The sequence below is a fragment of the Leucoraja erinacea genome, chromosome 10 (assembly GCF_028641065.1).
Source record: "Leucoraja erinacea ecotype New England chromosome 10, Leri_hhj_1, whole genome shotgun sequence".
Classification (NCBI taxonomy): domain Eukaryota; kingdom Metazoa; phylum Chordata; class Chondrichthyes; order Rajiformes; family Rajidae; genus Leucoraja; species Leucoraja erinaceus.
Genome location: NC_073386.1, coordinates 34823342 through 34845056, shown reverse-complemented (window position 1 = coordinate 34845056; position 21715 = coordinate 34823342). Strand labels below are relative to the sequence as shown.

At 41.4% G+C, this 21715-nt stretch overlaps 2 protein-coding genes across 8 annotated transcripts in view; both read left to right on the top strand.

Annotated features, from left to right (window-relative positions):
* sgip1a (SH3GL interacting endocytic adaptor 1a) overlaps nucleotides 1-8034 on the top strand; it is a 100383-nt gene extending 92349 nt beyond the window's left edge. For all 6 annotated transcript variants that reach the window (XM_055641947.1, XM_055641951.1, XM_055641948.1 and 3 more), the window contains 3 exons: nucleotides 940-1004; nucleotides 2082-2246; nucleotides 5188-8034. In XM_055641947.1, the coding sequence (XP_055497922.1) occupies nucleotides 940-1004; nucleotides 2082-2246; nucleotides 5188-5210 (253 nt within the window). In that variant the 3' untranslated portion in view covers nucleotides 5211-8034. The remainder of the gene's footprint in view (nucleotides 1-939; nucleotides 1005-2081; nucleotides 2247-5187) is intronic.
* A 2196-nt stretch (nucleotides 8035-10230) lies between these two features.
* Nucleotides 10231-20236, top strand: dynlt5 (dynein light chain Tctex-type family member 5). Of its 2 annotated transcripts, none has more exons than XM_055641945.1 (5): nucleotides 10231-10369; nucleotides 12883-13007; nucleotides 14604-14695; nucleotides 15940-16064; nucleotides 19923-20236. In XM_055641945.1, the coding sequence occupies exons 2-5, from the start codon at nucleotides 12895-12897 to the stop codon at nucleotides 20124-20126; spliced, it is 534 nt and encodes a 177-aa protein (XP_055497920.1). In that variant the 5' UTR covers nucleotides 10231-10369; nucleotides 12883-12894; the 3' UTR covers nucleotides 20127-20236. The 2 variants fall into 2 exon arrangements, with proteins under 2 accessions (XP_055497920.1, XP_055497919.1); XM_055641944.1 differs by lacking the exon at nucleotides 10231-10369 and adding an exon at nucleotides 12357-12501.
* The last annotated feature ends 1479 nt before the right edge of the window (nucleotides 20237-21715 follow it).

Below are 21715 nucleotides of genomic sequence, written 5' to 3'. Positions count from 1 at the left end.
ATACCTTACTCCATGTTGACAACATCCACCACCATACCCTTGCTGATCACTTTCTTCGCCTCCTCAAAAAACTTGATCAAGTTAGTTTGACATGGCCTGCAGCTTGCAATTCTTTGAAAGCCTCAAGGTATCCCTCCTTTGAAGAAACTTCAAGGTGTACAAAGCCATCCTGATCTCTCCTCCTCACAGCATGCCGGTCCTGAACTTTGATCAACATCAGAGAGGTTGGACAATCTTGGGTTGTTTTCTCTCGAGCATCAGAGGCTGAGGGGAGATCTGATAAAAGTATATAAAATGAGGAACATGGAGAGGGCAAATAGACAGACTCTTTTACCCAGGGTGGAAATGTCAAATACTGGAGGGCATACTTTAATGTTCTGTGTTCTATCCAAGAAAGCTGAAATATTAAGAAAATACTGGAAACACTCAACAGGATAGATAGCATCTAAAAAAAAATTAAGACTTCAGGTTGAAATCTTCATCAGAATTGAAAAAGAAAGGAAACTAATTAGTTTTAATGTGCTGAGTGGGTGGTGGTGGAATGGACAGGACAAAAGAAATATCTTTGAATGGATGAGGTCAGAATTACCATACGGTGAAGAATAAATGAAAATGCAGACCACGTCAGATTTAAGATAAATGAGTTGGTGTCTTGCAGAGACAGATGAGGAGCATACATGTGCCAAAACAGCATGGATCTCAACATCTGTGATGAGGACAGTGCCTTGACTATGAACAATCCCAGATGAAGTCTATCCATCCATATCACCTGCTCTGCAACTTAAAACCAATACTTCCTGTTCTGAGGATGGTCTTTGTCCTGAAACATTACCTCTGCTCTCTGTCCATGGATAGTCCCTCACCAGCTGAACATTTAGACAGTTGATGTTTATATCAATGGTATGAGAATAAAATTGTGTCTAACATTTGCTTTTCAAGGAATACCGAACAACATAGGATACTCTGGAAGATCCCAGATTTATCTCAAAAATCTGAAAATGGAGGTATCTTTTTTTAAACTTTTATTAAACATTTTTAAAATATTAATTACAGACTATTTCTGCTCCCAGTGGCCATAGTCATATAGCTATACAGCATAGAAACAGGATATATGGCCCCACTTGTCCATGCTGATCAAATTGGCATTCAGGGCTAGTCCCTTTTGTTCGTATTTAGTTTTAAAATCTTTAAAATCTTCCCATCCATATACAGTAGCTGTCCAAATGTTTTTGTCAGTCATAATTGTGTCACCTGCTACAGCTTCACTGGCTGCTCATTGCAGATACAGACCACCCTCTGACTGAAAAGGTTGCCTCCGAGATCTCTCTTAAATAGAATCGGTGGGCTCTAAACCAAACTAATGAAAATATAATAGAATAGAGTTACCCTTATTTTCAGAAAGTAAGTTTGGCAAATCCATAATTTGAATCAAGAGAAGCCAAAATCTTCTCCTATACTTTACAGGGAGGATCTGAAGTATTCCTCATTCATCACAGATGCTGTGGAATTTAGATTTTTGTTTAGTTTAAAGATACAGCATGGAAACAGGCCCTTCGGCCCACTGATTGATGCTGACCATTTTGCCCTAGTTCTATGTTATCCCACTTACTCATCTATTCCCAACACAATATGGACAATTTTGCAGAAACCATTTAACCTACATCCCAAATGTCTCTGGGATGTGAGAGGAAACCAGAGCACCTGGAGGAAACCCACTTGGTCAAACTCCACACAGAGAGAACCCGGGTGCAGGATTGAACCTGCATCTCCGGCACTGGCACTACCAGCTGTGCTACTGTGTCAACCAGGTGTGTCACTGTCCAGATATGTCAAATAAATTCATAATTACGCTTCACACAATTACAACATTTTTAACTTTATTTCTTCGCAATTTGTTTTTCTTTCCCGCATTTTTATGTATTATCCCCCATGCTAGCTGTGTGTATTGGGAAGGCTATTGATGTGACTCAAGCCTTCACCTGAGTAGAGTGTAAAGTGCAGTTTAGCTGGCCCTTCCTAATGTGTTTGAGTGCTAAGTTCCAGACTTCCCTGTACACAGATTCTTCCATTGTTTCTTTTAGGTGTTGGATCTCTCTTGGCCAGATTTCAGCTGTCAGAAGGCCCAAGTAAACCTGCAACATTGGCTGTCCAGTTCACCAGCGAAGGAAGCACACTCTCTGGTGCTGATATTGAATTGGTTGGAGCAGGTTACAGGTTTTCACTTATCAAAAAGAGATTTGCAGCAGGTAATTTTCAAGATCATTGTATCTTAGAAAAAAAGTAGAATATTGGAACATGGAGCAGTACAGCCCAGAAGGAGCCCATTCAACCCTCGTTCAAGAATTTGGTTCAGTAAGTTAATCTCACACGTGGCCCAAAAATCCACCTGCTGGACTTTTTCAGAGTTCTGCTGGGATTGCGCCCATCTGATTTTTCAGAATCAAAAATAATTCCTCCATTTTTCTCTCGATGCTGTTGCCCGACCTCATTAGAAAATTTGTGTAAGGTCACAGGTGCAGACACGAGTGGCACAGTAGCGGAGCGGTGGAGTTCAGCGCCAATGACTCGGGTTCAATCCTTACTAAGGCTGTTGTCTGTATGGAGTTTGTACATTCTCCCTGCGACTGCGTGGGATTTCTCCAGGGAATTTCAGTTTCCTCCAACATTCCAAAGACGTGCATGTTTGCAGTTTAATTGGCTTCTGTAAATCGTCATAGTGAATAGTATAGGTCGCTGGTCGCCGTGGATTCAGTGGGCCCAGAGGCCTGCTCCTACGTTGTATCTCTAAAACGAAAACAACTCGCTTTCAAATAAAATCCGTAGAAGTGAATCATTTGAAAAGTTAATGTCAGAAAAGACTCCGTAAATCCAATCAGTGAGTAGTGATATATTATTGGAGCACCTGTACCCCATATGGCATGTGGCCACATGAGACTTGGGGTGATGTGCGAAGAAGGGTTTCGGCCCGAAACGTTGCCTATTTCCTTCGCTCCTTAGATGCTGCTGCACCCGCTGCGTTTCTCCAGAACCTTTGTCTACCTTTGATTTTCCAGCATCTGCAGTTCCTTCTTGAGGACTTGGGGTGATATTCTCCAATTTGGATTCATTGTCAACCTTTGCCAAACAAGTTTACAATATTGGAGGGTGGGTGAGTTGAGACGGGAATCTTGGAAGAAAATCCAAGCATCGTGGAGGCTAAGTACGTTTTCTCTGCACCTTCTGGGCCAGCTTAATGCTGAAGTTTACTGTAGGAAGGAGCTGCAGATGCTGGTTTAAACCGAAGATAGACACAAAGCTGGAGTAATTCAGCGGGACTGGCAGTATCTCTCGAGAAAAGGATTGGGTGATGTTTCGGGTCCGGACCCTTCTTCAGACTTGTGGTCTGACAGACAGCACTAGTCTGAAGAAGGGTCTTGACCCAAAACGTCACCCCTTCTCTCCAGTGATGCTGCCAGTCCCGCTGAGTTACTCCAGCTTTTTGTGTCAGTTCTTAATGCTGAAGTTCCTACGGATGGTAATTAATGTGCTGGCAACTAGCTGGTTGGTGCATAGTGAACCACTTACAAGCAGTATTATGTACCTCAGCATGTTTCAACCCCTGTACTGTACAGCACTGGAGGTCAGATAACATTGCTCCTGACCCCTTGTATTGCCACTGGACTCACCCCCACGTCCAAGATGATTCGACAATGTACTGAGCTGAGGAAGCTAAAAACAGTTTTCACCTAGTCCCAGTCTAGCTAGTGTATTGGACAGCTTTGAATTTGACTTAACTTTAGCTGTGGCCTCCAAAACCAGGCCAATATGTAAGTTCCCTCTGCCCTATCAGCTTCCACGGATGAAAATAAAAGATTATACCCAATATTATTTCTAAAATAGATGTGATTTATATTGTACCTGCTTACCTTTTAGAAAATATACATTATTTTAAGGTTTAGAGATGGAAAGGTATTGTATTGGTGTTTGATCGTGGCACTTTTGCTGTATTGATTTATTTGTGCCACATTCCTTTAATTGCATATCAATACTCTTCACTGCTTGTAACTTACTCAAAAATATTAGATAAAGTTGATCCACAATTGGTGGCCAAGGATGGCAGAGCCAGGTACATTCCATCACCGACTCCACTATTAAGCACCAGCCTCTTTCCACCTCGGAAAACCCAGCTTTAGAACAAGAATAATATAATTTGCTGATGGACAGCATAGTGGCGCAGCATAGAGTTGCTGCCTTACAGCGCTTACAGCGCCAGAAACACGGGTTCTATCCCAACTATGGGTGCTGTCTGTACGGAGTTTGTACTTTCTCCCCGTGACAGCGTGGGTTTTTTCCAAGATCTTTGGTTTCCTCCCACACTCCAAAGAAGTACAGGTTTGTAGGTTAATTGGCTTGGTAAATGTAAATTGTCCCTAGTGTGTGCAGGATAGTGTTAATGTGCGGGGATTGCTGGGCAGTGCGGACTCGTTGGGCCGCGCTGTATCTCTAAACTAAATAAGACCCGGACTGGCATTTTAAGTCGGACATGGGCAAATACATGGGGGATTGGACCAAAGATCCTAGCAGAGAGGCGTTCACTCTCTTGCTACGCCTCTCCCTGAAATGTACCATGCTGCCAGCTACCTCAAGTTGAATACTTGTCACTTCGACAGCACATCTGCCTGAATCACATGAGATAGAGACTCCAGTACATCATCCCTTCACCACTGGAACAGGTAGGATAAGTGAAATTAGTACCTCAAAAATGTCAAAGCCGTCATTTCATTGAGACTTCTCTCAATCTCCGAGGTGGCTTCTGAGATTGATAGTCCAAAACAAAACATCAATCCAGAGTTTGCACTAAATTTAGGGAAATCAGTCCAGTGAACTCGCCAGGAGATTCCAAGGCTAAGTGTCGACCCCATGCCCCCTCATCTATATCTAACTATTGGTGCTGTATGTGCGGAGTTTGTACCTTACAAGGTTTCCTCTGGGTTCTCTGGTTTCCAACATTCAAAAAATGTGCAAGTTTGTAGGTTAATTAGCTTCTGTAAATAGGACATAGAACTAGTGAATGGGGTGATCAATAGTCAGCATGGATTTGATGGGTCAAAGGGCCTGTTTCCACGCAGTATCTGTAAACTAAACTATATATCCCTTCCATCTGTGTGGAAACCAGTCATTTTTAACTTAGCTTATTCTCTTCTAAAGGGAAATACATGGCTGACAACTGAAGTCCGCACCTCTGTTTGATGTTACTTACCGGATGGTTTTTAAACACAACTAGGAGTCATGAAGGACTGAACACGCAAAACAAACTTTTATTTTCTAATTTCAAACTGAAGTTCCATGCGGCTAGAACATTTCCAACAACAACTGGAAGTTGGAGTAACACCAGAAGACCTGAACAGTTCTGCAGTATTATTATATGATTGATGTAGCATTGGTAACATTTCGTATTTTACAGTGTAACAAATGTATTTGTAATTTGGTAACCACCTCCCCGTACACTCTTAACTCCAAATGTCTGTATTTCAGCTGCTATAGACATTTCAGAGTCATCATTATTAACCTGTAGGTTATGCCTCTTCAAACATATAGCATTGTATTTGAGTAGAACTGTCTAAGAAAATATACTGTATTCTCTGAATCTTTAGCCCCTGAACTTACCAGTATTGATGCCAGTTGTATCAGCTTTTTTTTGAAATTTTGATTTTGGAAATCTGTCCATCTTGGTATGTCTCAGATAGTGGACAGAGAACAATTTTGCAAACAATGCTACGTTTTAGAGGAATAATGGTAAAGAGAGGGGACCTGTGCAATAATACTGTATAGATCTTTTGTTTCCCCAAACAGAGTCAGGCCAGCTAACCTTTCAGAGAGCAAAATCCAATAACACTGAATTTTATATCATAAAAAAATGAAAAGGGGGTCAGTTAAGGTTGACTTTTCATATGGGACCGAGAAAATGGGTTTTAAGATCATGTATCTTTCAGCTGAAGATTAGTTTATTGTGCAATTCCAGTGTTAACTTTCCAGTCTGGAATGTTATGTCAAGTTTCATGTCAGTGCAAAAAGTTACAACATTCAAACGTGAATAATAGTTCCAGCAGCTTCTTTTGAAAATTGCTTTGGTGATGTGGTTGCAATTTTTACAAGAAAAATACAAAATGATTTGAATGTAAAAAAAATGTTGTAATGTGAAAATAGTGGACATATTATCCACCTTGGGTTTATTTTTAGCCCTCACGTGCACCCAGAAGTGTTTTTCCAATTAATCATGAAATTAATGTACATTTACACATTTGCCAATAATGCATTGTTTTAAAGACCAAGTTCTGCCTCAATACAAAGAAGGTGTGGACCACATACAATAGCTATAAATGTGTAAGTGAACATTTTCTCCCCATGCTCTTGACCGAGCCAAAGAAGATTTGCATAACTTAAATTTAGTACATGGTGGCACCTGAATCTAAGATGGAGTACTATACAGTGTCTGAATATTTATAAAGACAATCATTTCGCATGTACTCCACTAATATATCTTCATCTTTGGTCGCTGAATGACTCTGAAAGAAATATTAATCAAACTGAAATATTTTGAAGAGCAGGGTCAGTACAAAGTTCACTGCCTAAAGGTGGTAAAATGGTGATAGTTTAAATAATTTTTGTGAGCTGGGAACTACATTTTTGGTGGCAACTTCACCCTGCCATTGGGGGCAGCAAGATGCAACAAAGACCTGTTTTGCCCCAAGTCTCAGATGGTAACCTCACTTCAGTTGGCAGCTTGAATACAAGAGACAACATCTCAGAGGCTAGCTAATGTATGGTCACTGGCACACAGAGCAGCAGCAGTGTTGCACTCTCCCTGAACAGGCCAGTAAACCAATTGAGGTCTTGGTGACCTGTGAAGACTACCTGCAGCAGCACCAAAACACAGTCAGCATTCCCAGCACTGGAAGCAGCTGCGTGCATCTACATATTGGATATTCAGCCCACCTACTGAAGATGGTATAAGCTAAACGGTTCTGCTGCTATACTTGAGGCTGAGAACGGGTTTTAAAGGAAACATTTTAATGTTCCCTCAGCATTGATAAGGAAACATTACACACATTGTGGGTATATTTTGGCTGTGAAAGAGAAAGTGGTTGTTCTTTGTATTTTTTTTGCCCATTGGAACACTATTTTGCACAGTTGTGCACTGTGAATGCACTGCTGAGCATTCAAGAAAAATAATCAGACCTGACCATTAATGGCTGTCTTTTGAATTATTGACTTGAATAGTTATTTAGGCACATCAAAGATCTCCCTGGATAAAGGAACTAGTTGCTATAACAGTGCAGATTAGAAGTTTGGATTCTTGGTCTGCGTCAGTCAATCTCAGCAGGACAAAAATGGAAGTGCTAAATTAAGCAGGGAAACATTGGTTAGGGACCTCATGCATGTTTACTATGCAGTGGTATTTATTGGAAAGAGCACATCTACAGATATTGATTGGATCGGGATCATGCTTACTGAATGGTTCTGGTTGTGACGAGAGGTCACTGACCTAAATCATTAATTCTGTTTCTCTCCCTGCAGAGTATTTCCACCATTAAATGCTTTTATCTCATGCTCACTGCCGTACCTCTCATGGTTTAACAGCTTGTCAACATTGATTGTTTGGTCATCCATACTGAAGCACACACACTGAATGGCTACCAGGGGTGTGATACCTTTGGGCCTGTGGAAACATATTCACCTTCAGAAGAAAACTGAAACAAAAATAAGAATAGCTCCATCGATGTTGCGTGCTATTTTGTAAATACTGATTTTTAAAATATAAATATATATACAAATATATATGTCATTTCTTCAGTGGCTGTTTCCCCTGTTGGTCATTGCACATAAATATGAATATGCAATCATGTTTTAATGTATTATGTATTAAACAAATGGTCTGGCCATTTATAAATCAAAAAAATCTAAATTCTATACAGTATGGAAATTGTACTGTAATAATTGTTTAAAATGTTGAATGTCACTTTTTTTGAAACTGAAATAAAGTTTAAAAAATTGTATTGCAGTCCAGGTACAATTTTATTTTTCTTTCGAAAACTGTGTCTGTGCTCAGTGTCAACATAATGCATTCCTGGCTATGGTGGTCGAAGCTTGAGAAAGCCACATGTGTGCAACCTATCAAAGGCTTCTCCTGAAGAAGTCATCATAACTGCACTTTAGCTGAATGGCAAATTCTTGAACATTTAATGCACAATAATATTTTGCAGACAGGTACCAAATAGTGATTCATTGAGTGATTTGCCAAATAGGAAATAGTTTAAATTGTGAACACCATTATTACATTAATTGAGTTAACATTGCTGATCACCTTTTAATGCTTTCCTCGCAGATTCACAAGTGGAGAGGGCTCCAGACAGGTCTGCTCAGTACTTTGGAGGTGAATTATCTGGAAGACAGTTACGGCCTTGGTGTAGAACAGTAGCTGAAAGTAACATGAAAGGCCAGCAATACATAACGTATCCTCAACTTCTGGGGAGGTGAAACTGTCAATAATAAGAGGAATTTGAATGGGCTTACATGCAAATCACAAGCATTTGCAGATGAAGCAATTAACAAAGGAAGCAAAACTACATGTCGTCCTTCATTACAAGAGGATTTGTGTTCAACAGAAAATACATATTTCTGCCAATACATAGAACCCCGCTGAGACAACACCTGAAATATTGTATAGAGGTCTGGTCTCGTTGCTTAAGCAACAAGCTTGATGGAGGAACTGCAGCAAACAGATTGATTCTAGGGATGAGAAGATGGTTCAGTGAAAATAAATTAAGAAGACTGAGCCTTTACTATTCAGGTTTAGAAGAATGATAAGTGATCTCATTGAAAAGCGCAACAATTCTTACAGGGCTTGGGATGATAAATATGGGGAAGATCTTACTTCTGGCTGGCATTTATATAACCAAGGCTTATAGTCTCAAAATGAGGGGTTAGCCATTCTGGACAAAGGAGAGAAGCAATTTATTTAATTATTTGTAATTCTATACCCAAGGAGTAGTAGAGCTCTGCTACTGAGCACATTCAAACCAATAGATGTTTAGATCTTAAGGGGTTACATTGTTTGTGCAGGAAAGCGGCACTAAATTAATAGTTCTGCCATAACTTTATTGAATGGTGGAACAGGAATGAGGGATAAATGACCTACTCCTGCACTGATTTCTTATTTTCTTCTGATACCTGTTGAATATCTGCCAATAACATTGCCATGAATTATTCAGTGATATTTTTGCACAATTAATCAATATATTTTCTTCCAGATGAAACTGGGTTAAAAGCTGAGGGGTAATGGCGAAATTATAAACAGCAGGGGGGCGGGGAGGGGGGGGGAGACTTCAGACGGAATCAAGTTTACATTTATTGTCTGTTCAAAGCAATACTCATTCTCCCCTCGTCAAGGTGATGATCAAAGTTGGATCCAGAATTTGGAAGCAGAGCCCTGAAAGTAAAATCAGGAGTGCATTACAGGTCAATATCATAAAAAACAATTAAATCAAACCACAAAATATAGCGATAGACAATGACTGTTTGAAAATCCTACCTTCTTCAAGAACCATGAGTTCTTCTAAATTCATGATCTTAGATTACAGACATTGTATGGCCAAGAGATTATTTTAAAAAAAAAGGTGAAAACGTACTAAAAAAATGCCCAGCCCTTTTAAGTAACAGGTCCACAGCACTTGCAATTTTACTAGCCCTAACCTTAACTGTGGACACCTGGACAACGAGGATTCCTACGTTAGACTGCTATTTATCGACTGTAGCTCCATCTTCAGAACCATAATCCCATCCTACATGTTTAAGAAAGAACTGCAGATGCTGAAAAATCGAAGGTAGACAAAAAATGCTGGAGAAACTCAGCGGGTGAGGCAGCATCTATGGAGAGAAGGAATAGGTGACGTTTCGGGGCGAGAGGAAGGATCTCGACCCGAAATGTCACATATTCCTTCTCTCCATAGCTGCCTCGCCCGTTGAGTTTCTCCAGCCTTTTTTGTCTACATTCCATCCTACATGGTCAGCCTACATGATTGTGCAAAAGTCTCTAGATTGGGCAGTGAATCCGGAATCCTCAAACTAAGGAGCATCAGATTAAAGAAAAAGAGAATCTTACAATCACATTGGTAATTGCGCGACAAAATACCGCTTTAAGGCGACTACGATCAGCTAAGAGGGCGGGCGTAGACATGGTTGGTTACTATTCATTCATCTCACCATTTCCAGGCGCTGGGATTGGTTGGGTGATGAGAGTCTGTTTTGTTCCGGCAATTGAGATCGCAGCGCGTTGCTAGGGATAGGTGTGGACGAACAATCAACAGTTGCAAACTCTTCTTAACTTCTTGTAAGTTGCTTCTGATGACAAAATTTGCACAAAAGTGCGGTGGTTGGTATTTTTTTTCCTGAACGGTATTAAAGCTAGAGGCAGCCGGTTTCAATATCAAGAATGGATGTTGTACACCTGCGCCTAGCAACTAGGGCAGCGAAAGTGAATTGTGCAGCGGTTGTGTAACATGATGGAACTGCAATCGACTTCAACCACAACTTTAGACCGCCGGCGAGAAATTCGGGGTAGCGCTTGCGTGCGGCTGGTCTACCACTGTTTTATGCAGGAAGGAACTGCCAGTGTGAAGAAGGGTCTCGACCCGAAACGTCACCCATTCCTTCTCTCCAGAGATGCTGCCTGTCCCGTCGAGTGATTCCAGCATTTTGTGTCTGCCCAATGTTTTAGTCTCAACGTTTGCGCTCAACGTCTGTTGTGCTTGTTCGCTTTCACAGGCCGACATTCACAATGGCTCACTGACCCAAACATCCTGAACGACTTTTAACCTAATGGAAGTTTGTACTTGAATTAAAAGTTTTGATCCTGATTTTCTTTTCTCTGTTATGTAGGTTTAAATAGTTGGGGGTCCCTGCGGGGTTCCGTTACCACAGTTATCTCCAATATACTTCCTTGCATCCCGCTTCCTGCGAAGAGTTCATTGCAGTCTCAAAGGTTTATCATTCTCAGTTGCATTTGCTTCATTATCAGTACTTTCCTTGCGCTTGGCTCTGGGATCCCTCTTCCTCAACCATCTTCCTCACTCCATGCCAGGTTGACAGAGCCTGGATCTATTTGCTCTCGGCTCCCTGCTCTGGAATCGAGTTCCCCAGTGCGCGCTCTCCAACCCAGTAACTGCATACTTCACATTTTCCCTCGGCTTCGTTGAGATTCCGCCACCAGACACGTTCCCCTAAACCCTTTCAACATTGCAAGGGACCATACAGTCCACAGCCACTCCCCCTATGATTCGTGCATATAAATCATGACCTGCGATGCCAGTTATTTAGCTCTTCCCTTCTCGCCACTTGAAATCCTCAAGGTCCTTGCAAGTAAAGTCGTTTTTGGCGTGTACATCTGCCACACTGTTGTTGCAGATTGTGAGTTCAATTTGTGTTCAGTCTGTGGAGGTGACCTTGAAGCTTCCGCTTGTCTGCCACTGTATTTTGCCAGGTACACAAAAATGCTGGAGAAACTCAGCGGGTGCAGCAGCATCTATGGAGCGGAGGAAATAGGCAACGTTTCGGCCCGAAACGTTGCCTATTTCCTTCGCTCCATAGATGCTGCTGCACCCGCTGAGTTTCTCCAGCATTTTTGTGTACCTTCGATTTTCCAGCATCTGCAGTTCCTTCTTAAACACTGTATTTTTGCCATCTCACTCCCACTCTGATCTATGTGTCTGTGGCCTCTTGCATTGTGTGATAAGGCAAAAACAAGCTTGAAGATCAGAACCTCGTATTCCATCCTGGGGTACCGTAATCTTCTGAACTCAATTAAATTTTACAACTTCAGCCAAATTGCTTTCCTAAAGACAGACACGAAATGCTGGAGTAACTCAGCGGGACAGGCAGCATCTCTGGAGAAACGGAATGGGTGACGTTTCGGGTCGAGAGCTTTCTTCAGACTTCAATATCTGAATTATCCAATTATTTTATGTTTCCTATCTATAATATTAACTGTTCCCTTGTTCGTATAGCTGGCCTGAACTGAACATATAATGCAACTGCATTTTAGAATCTTTATGTTTATTTATTTATTGTCTCTCTAATTTACCGCATGAATCCATTCATCACATGACATTCTCTCAACAGCCTTGGCCTCCTGCAGGGGGTATTCTCTTTGTTTCATCCACCCCTCCCCCAAGCTTCTGACAATTTAAAACTAACTTGTTTTCTCGCTATCCTAGTTCTGAAGAACTGCTTTTAACTTGAAACCACAACTCTCTTTCTCCTCCCATTTCTCTTTATTCAGGAGAACTACAGATAACAAAGGGTCATGGGCCTGAAACATCAACTCAGTCCCTGACCTGCTTTCCAATATTTTTTATTTCAATTTCAAATGTTCAGCATCTGCTATATTTGTTATTTCAACTGCAGATACTATGCTCATGCAGTCAGCTAGCCGCTCAAATAAACATGACAGATTTATTTGAACTTGTGAGTCCCCTTAGTAGCCCGTATTAAGTGTTTTTACATGAAGCCTAGCTAGTGAAACTTCTAGCTAGTTAACTTCTCTTGGAATTTGTTTTATTTTGTTTCATGATGCAAATTTAAACAACAGATCTTCATTTAATTACTCTTTCTTTTATTTCCCATGTGAGCCTAGAGAATTGCCAGCATTCTATTGTAATACGTTACCTCGGAGCTGAATGCTCTATTTGCTAACAACGCTGCCTATTGTATTCCAAAATACACTAATTTCTGTTATCTCAAATTATTTAATTGGGCTCAATCCTATGTTAGTAGTGTATAGATTCCTAAAATGTCTCAACAGAATTGATACTTTTTGATATCAATGTGTATGTGTTATGTTTGCAGGTGAATATCATCATGTCTGACATTGCAAAAGATAAGGCAGCTCGTTTACTGAAAAGGCGAGGCAGTTTGTCATCACTGAGCAGCCATGGCCTCATTGCAAAGGAGAAAGTGGAGAAGCAAAAGGAGTAAGTCAGATCTTTACATAATTTACTATGGCTCATTAGCTTTTTATGTTACTTTTTCTATTTACTCCAACTTTATTTCGGTTTTCATTGATTCACACAACGAGATGAATAATGTTCATTCAGCATTTAATATTAAACTACTGATACAGTCATAGAGTTTGTGCAACCTGTCACTGGCACATCGGCGACTACTTCCTGAGAAGATTACGGAGATTTGGCATCTACCCCCATTGTTGGCCGTGGGGGTAGATGATAACGAGTTAAACAGACAGTGAAACTAGTAGAGGTCCCAGCACAAATCCCTGTGGAACGCCACTGATCACAGCCTTCCAGCCAGAATATCAACCTTTGACCTTTGCCTTCTATGAATAATCCACTTAGACTATCCCTAACAATCCCGTATTGCCATAAAAATTACAGAAAAAAGACCTACAGCTATTATACTTTGAGAAAGGCCAGTTTATTCAATAGGTTATTATGATCTTATTTGGAACATTGCCATGATAAGTGCAGGGGTAAAATACCTGAAGGGCAATTACTGCCTGGATGTATGGAAATATCTAGTTGTAAATGTTTGTAAATATTTGCCAAGATAGATAAGTACAGTGCAAAGTACAATTAGATGAGTGAGTTAATGTTCTGGAGAAATGAACCTATAAGCGCCAATTTACCTTTACTCCATCCAGATGTTTTTTCTTGTATTCAATGTTTCCGAACAGCAGATAAAATGTCAACTGCGGTGCAATATGCCCTTCATTTCCTCAATCCATTTCACCATTATCTTCTGCATGGGTAAATCCAAATTATATTTGAAAACATTTTTTAAAACATTGTTTAAAACATGGAAATTGTTTATAAAATACGTCCTGTAACTTTGGGCCCCATATTGAGTTGGGCTTACAACAAAAAAAGACAGAGTGCTGGAGTAACTCAATGGGTCATGCAATGTCTCTGGAGGATATGAATAGGCAATGGTTTGGGGTCAGGATTGTTATTCAGACTGATTATAGTAGGGGATAGAAAGTTGGAGGAGCGGTGGCGATGGGGCAAAGCAAGGCAAACGATAGGTTGATAGATGTGAGGGGGGATTGATTGGAAGATGGTTGGACAAAGGTTAGAGATGAAATGGTAAAGGCTATGAGAGAAGAGGCATGATAAAGGAAGAGCCACCCATGTCCCTTCCTCTTGCTGCACACATTTCATGCTCTCTGCACAAGCACTCAAAAGAAGAGGTTCACATCTCCCAAAAGGGATAATCATTATTTGCAACCTGGAGTATGTATGGTAGGCTGCCCTGGTTTCCCCTTTACAGCAGCACCTTTATTCGCAGCATGTATTAGGATTCATGGCTGACCATTTAGCTCATTAATAAGCTTACACAGTCAGTGTTTCTAGCACTGTTGAATTTCCCACATTTATCTCTTCCAACGTAATGCTTGTGCATCAGTGTTCCCAAAGCACAATGATCCCGAAATAATTCTTGTGGTTAAGTTCCTCAAAAAAAATTCAATTTGTATTTGTGCATTATATATTTTTTAAATGTACACATTTTGTTGATATGTATATTTTCCTCCCACATTGCCACCGTGTACACAGCTGCATGAGTACAGTGTCGTATATGGATGATCCGGGCCATCATGATGACAATCCACGGTTGGCACTGCAAATGGAAAATACATATCAGTTAGGTGAGTTCAAGCCTTTCATAAGTTAATCTTGCAAAAACCAGTAAGGCATCAAAGTACAGATTTTAGATGTGTCCTAGCATCATACAGCATTGAAACAGGCCCTTCAGCCCAACTTGTCCATATCGACCAAGATGCCCCATATAAGTTGTCCCATATGCCTGCATTTAACCCATATTCAACAGACCCTTTCCTATACATGTACCTGTAAAATGTCTTTGAAATGATCTTTTAGTACCTACCTTAACTACCTCCTCTGGCAGCTTGTTCCATAAACTCATCATCCTTTAAATGGAAAAAGCAGTCCCTCGGGTTTGTATTAAATCTTGTCCCTCTCATCTTAAACATATCCTCTTTTTTGATTCCCCTATTCTGGGTAAAATACTCTGTGCATTCACCCTATATATTCCTTGCATGATTTAACAGACCTCTATAAGATCATCTCTCAGCCTCCTGTGCTCCAAGGAATACAGTCCTAGCCTGCCAAATCTCTCCCTTTTGACTTCCAAAAAGCAACACCTCGCACTTATCTGCAATGAACTCCATTAGACATTTTTCAACCCACTTGCCCAACAGATCGAGTCTACTGTAATTTTTATTAACTATCTTCACTATCTATGATACCACCTACTTTATTATCATCTGCAAATTTACTAATCATTCCTGTTGTCCCTTCAGTGTTAACTGGGATTTCAGTTTTGACTTGGTTCCCATTAGATAACACAATCTATCCAGCAACAAAGTGGTTCAAAAATAAAGATAATGAGGGAATATGCTTAAAAGTGTAGATTATTACTGATGATTGCACATTCTGAATATTGAATGCAGGCAGTCGGTGCAGGAATGCTTCAACAGTATTTTACAATTTGAAGCTATTGTTCTATTAGTCATTTAGAAGATCAGGAAACATGAAAAGTCACAAAAATGATTGTGGCTATTCACTCGGCATGTGTTCTTCTTTAGTTCAGAATGAAAGTTCTAACACACTTCAACATTGTATCTTGGTCCAAAACAGAATTGCCAATTTGTGCAAGCAATTTTAATTCACGATGGTCTAAAAGCTTCATGGTCTAAAATCAAAAATGTAACTTCCACCCATTTTATGATGCATTAAATAGGAGGAGATGGGAGATTTATTACAGCAATTTCAGGTTCTTTAGCAAAATTATGCTGATTTCAAATCAGCAATACATAAAAGCTCATCTCCAGTCTATCTTGCTTATTCTTAATCTTTCTTTTCTTTGCAGAACCATCAATATATTTTCCAGAGACCATTGTGAGCAATATTCTCAAAGATGTCCTGATGAGCTACTTGCAAGAGGAAAAATACGAACCTGAACTCTGCAGACAAATGACCAAAACTATCTCTGAAGTAAGGGGAATTTAACACTCTGCCTCCCGATCAAACATCTCCTGCCCCTTTACCAATACAACCGTTTACCTCAACTTAAGACACAGTGCTGGAGTAGCTGGACAACGGGTCAAAACATGGATAGGTGATATTTCGGGTTGGAACTTTCCTTCAGACTAATTGCAGGGGGGTTGGGTTGGAGGGGGAAGAAAGCTGGAAGAGAGGTAGGTTAGAAAACGCGCTGCAGGTAATAAGTGAACATAGGCAACGGGGGGACGGGGGAGGGGGGGACGGGTGCTATTGATAAGTAGATTGATGACAAATGTTACAGTTGAGAAAAAGGTGCCACACAAAAGGATTGTAGAGTTGGGAATTGTGAAGCCAGAGGAAGGAATGTAGGTGGAGGGAGAGAGAAGAAATAGGTGCAAATCTAGGTGGTGAACAGGGGATAAGGGGGTGAAAGAAAGGGGATTGAGAGGGCAGGCCCAGGATGAAAAGGTCAGTATGTGAATTGGAAGAGTTCAAATGGTCAGCAACCTGGAGTTTGGTACTGGGCCGACTGAGCACAAGTGTTCGATGAAACTTTGACTCCATAAGATGAACATGGAGGACAGGGAATCACTGGAGAGTACTAATATGCAAGGGCAGTTTGAGATTAAGAAGGAGGAGGTAATAGAGAGAGACATATAGCATGGAAACAAGAGCTGTAACCACTTGCCATGCTGACCGAGATGTCCCAGCTACACTTGTCCCACCTACCCACATTTGGTCCATATTTCTCTAAACATTTCCTAATCCATTTACATGTTCAAATGTCTTCTACATGTTGTTGTGGTACCTACTTCATACCTCCTCTGCAGCTCGTTCCATATACCTACCGCCCTCTGTGAAAAAGTTGCCTCTCGGGTTCTTATTAAACCTTGCCCGTTTTACCTTAAGCCCATATCCTCTGGTTGTTGATTCCTTTGCTCTGAGTAAAACACCCTGTGCACTCACCCTGTCTATTCCCCTCATGATTTTGTACACCTCTGAGATCACCCCTCGGCCTCCTGTACTCCAAGGAATAAAGTACTTGCATGCCCGCCCTCGCCCTATACCTCAGGCCTTCAGGTCACAGTCATAGAATGATACAGTGTGGAAACAGGCCCTTCGGCCCAACTCACCCACACCGGCCAACAATGTCCCAGCTACACTAGTCCCACTTGCCTGCGCTTGGTCCATATCTCTCCAAACCTGTCCTATCCATGTACCTGTCTAATTGTTTCTTAAATGATGGGAAAGTCCCAGCCTCAACTACCTCATCTAGCAGCTTGTTCCACACACCCACCTCCCTTTGTGTGAAAAAGGTTACCCCACGGATTCCTATTAAATCTTTTCCCTTTCACCTTGAACCTATGTCCTCTGGTCCTCGATTCTCCTGCTTTAGGCAAAAGACTCTTTGCATCTACCCTGTGCAAGTCCTGGCAACACCCTCGTAATTCTTCTCAGTATTTTTTAGCTTAACAACAATCCTTCCTATAGAAGGGTGAGCAAAGCCAAACACAATACACCAATGTGGTCCCACCAACATCTTGTACAATTGTAACATAACATCCCCACTTCTATATTTGGTACATTGGGCTTCATCAGTCAGGGTACTGAGAGCCTTTTGGACCACCCAATCAACCAGTGATACCACTTTCAAGGAACCAGGAGTACCTGCACTCCTAGATCCCTCTCCTCTCCAACACTCCCCAGGGCCCTGTCAGTCATTGTGTAAGTCCTGCCCTGATTTGACTTCACAAAGTACAACACCTCACACTTGTCTGCATTAAACTCCATTAACCATTCCTCAACCCATTTGCCCAACTCTTGATCAAGATCTTGCTGTAATTTTTAATAACTATATTTGCTATTTATGACACAAACCAATTCTGCATCATCTACAAACTTACAGTGAATGCTTTGTACATTCTCATTCAAATTATTGATATTAACCACAAACAGCAATGGGCCCAGCATCGATCTCCGAGGCACACATCGTTGTTCACAGGCCTTCAGTCCAAAAAACAACCGTTCGCCATCATCACCCTCTGTTTCCTTCCATGAAGACAATTCTTTATCCAGTCGGCTTGCTCTCCCTGCGTCCCACATGATCTAACCTTCCAGAGCAGACTGTAATGCGGAATATAATCAGATGCCTTGCTGAAGTCCATGTAGAGAACATGTATGGCTTTTCCCTCATCAAAGTTATTTCAAAAAATTCAATCAGACATGATCTCACAAGTAAAAACAACCACGCTGACTATAGAAACATAGAAACATAGAAATTAGGTGCAGGAGTAGGTCATTCGGCCCTTCGAGCCTGCACCACCATTCAATATGATCATGGCTGATCATCCAACTCAGTATCCCGTACCTGCCTTCTCTCCATACCCTCTGGTCCCCTGGCCACAAGGGCCACATCTAACTCCCTCTTAAATATAGCCAATGAACTGGCCTCAACTACCCTCTGTGGCAGAGAGTTCCAGAGATTCACCACTCTCTGCGTGAAAAAAGTTCTCCTCATCTTGGTTTTAAAGGATTTCCCCCCCTTATCCTTAAGCTGTGACCCCTTGTCCTGGACTTCCCCAACATCGGGAACAATCTTCCTGCATCTAGCCTGTCCAACCCCTTAAGAATTTTGTAAGTTTCTATAAGATCCCCTCTCAATCTCCTAAATTCTAGAGAGTATAAACCAAGTCTATCCAGTCTTTCTTCATAAGACAGTCCTGACATCCCAGGAATCAGTCTGGTGAACCTTCTCTGCACTCCCTCTATGGCAATAATGTCCTTCCTCAGATTTGGAGACCAAAACTGCACGCAATACTCCAGGTGTGGTCTCACCAAGACCCTGTACAACTGCAGTAGAACCTCCCTGCTCCTATACTCAAATCCTCTTGCTATGAAAGCCAACATACCATTCGCTTTCTTTACTGCCTGCAGCACCTGCATGCCTACCTTCAATGACTGGTGTATCATGACACCCAGGTCTCGCTGCATCTCCCCCTTTCCCAATCGGCCACCATTTAGATAATAGTCTGCTTTCCCGTTTTTGCCACCAAAATGGATAAACTCACATTTATCCACATTATACTGCATCTGCCAAACATTTGCCCACTCATCAGCCTAAACAAGTAACCTTGCAGTCTCCTAGCATCCTCGACTATCCCAAATCAGCCACTGTCTATTGAAATGCACACATCATATCCTTCAGATCCTTTCCAGTGGCTTGCCTACCACCATTATTAGCTCATTGGTCTGTGGTTCCCAGGCTTCGAGGTGTTTGGGCTGTTGGAGAGCATGAAGGTGGATAAATCCACAGAACCTGATGGGATTTATGTTGGAGTAACTCAGCGGGACATGCAGCATCCCTGGATAGAAGGAATTTCGGGTCGAGACCAGTGTTCAAAAGAAAGTCTCGACCCGAAACGTCACCCATTCTTTTTATTCAGAGATGCTGCCCGTCAGTCCTGCTGAGTTACTCCAGCATTTTGTGTTTACCTTTGGTGTAAACTAGCATCTGCAGTTCCTTCCTACACACTGATGGGATTTATCCCAGGTTAGTGAGAGAAGCAAAAGAGGAGATTCTGGTCTTTGAAAGTAATGACCATCACAGGGGCCTCGGTGTCTGGGTCCAAAGACCCCTGAAGATAGCAGTTCTCGTAGATAAAGTAGTTAAAGAAGGCAGCCGACAGGCAAACCCGCTGAGGTCCTGTAGCTGGTATTTTGCTGCAGATTTAATTGATATTTTACACTAGGATTGGATGAACACCTGTGGTTGAGAGGATTGATCAATGTGGAGGGGCCACTGGTTCAATGGGTACTTAACAAATCACTTTTGTTGCTTATTGTGTTTAGGTTATAAAAGCTCGAGTAAAGGACCTCATGATTCCACGGTACAAGATTATTGTTCTAATCCACATTGGACAGCTGAATGAACAGAGCATGCGGATTGGCAGTCGTTGTCTCTGGAACGCCAACACAGACACATTTTCTTCTTTCTCTTTCAGTAACCGATCGCTTTTTGCTGTTGCTAATGTTTATGCCGTGTACTTTGAGTGAAATACATCTGTGCAATGCAACGGAAACTTCAGTCAGAGAAAATATAAAACTCATAGAACAACAATTTGGGAAAAATAAATATGCCATTTGACATCATTGGTACTTAACATATCAAGACCATTTGCTGCCTACATATCCTTCATTTTAAAACTTCTTGAATACAGCACAAGAACAGACCCTACAGCACACAATGTTTGTGCCAAACATGATGCATGGCTGAAATTATCTGTGTGCACATGATTTGCATTCCCTGCATTTGCATGTGCCTACCCAAAAGCCTCTTAAAAACCACTATTGTACCTGTGTTAACCATCACCCCCTGGCAATGCTTTCCAAGCCCCCACCATTCTCTGTGTATAAAAAGAAAAGAAAATTGCCCGGGCACATCACCATTAAGCATTCGCCCTCTCACTTTATAACTCTGCCCTCTAGGGTTGTACATTTCCACTCTGGTTGAAAAAGGGTAGACAGTCTCTCGTAATGTTTTATACCTCTTATCTCCCCTCAACTGCTGATGCTCCAGAGAAAACAATCCATCTATTCAAGCACTCCCTGTAGCTGCAACCCTCAAATCTAGGCAGCTTTCCCATCTGCACCCTATAAAGCTTTCACATCTTTCCTGGAATATTGCTACCAGAACATATCCAAATGTGGCCAAACCAAAGTTCTCTCAACTTCCTTTTGTAAACAAAGGAACAACATTGACCATTCTCCAATCCTCTGGTACATCACCTGTGGCTAGAGAAGAAACATAGATCCTTGTCAAGCCCCCACAATCTTCTCACTTGCCTCCACAATAACCTGGGATAGATCCCATCCTCCTTGATCTCAAACTGCTCTAGCGTATTTGTATTCTCCATATTGATCGCACTGTCCTCCAAGTCCTTATTGTATTCAAATGTACCGTATTCGTGTAGTATCTCACTTATATCCACTGACTCCAATCATTGATTGTGATCTGCAATTCCAACCAATCTCTTCTTTGATAGTGCTTTGGCCAAGAGTAACTATTAGTATGCTGGCAACCAAAACTGTGCCTGAGATTCCTAACATGATGTTGTTTTTTTTTTAATAATACAAGGAAATTCAAGATGGGCTAATTTCTAATATGAATGAATACGTTTATTGGCCAAGTATATACACATACAAGGAATTTGCTTTGGTGCTCCACTCGCAAGTAACAACATGACATACAGTAAACCATTAAGACTAAATCAAAACATTAAAACATTAAGAATAAAACATTATAGTTTAAACATGTGAATTAAATAAAATACCAGAGCAAAAGGAGGCTACAGACTTTTGGTTGTTGAGCGGAGCTACTGCCCGTGGAAAAAAGCTGTTCACATGTCCGACTGTGGCGGCTTTGACAGTCTGGAGTCGCTTCCAGTTTTTCAAAGAGTTTGTGGCCAGGATGAGAGAGGTCAGAGATGATTTTACCAGCTCGCCTCTTGGCCCTTGCAGTGTACAGTTCGTCAATGGAGGGAAGGTTGCAGCCAACAACCTTCTCAGCTGATCGAACGATTCGCTGCAGGCTCTGGATGTCGTGCTTGGTGGCTGAGCCAAACCAGACCATGATGGAGAAGGTG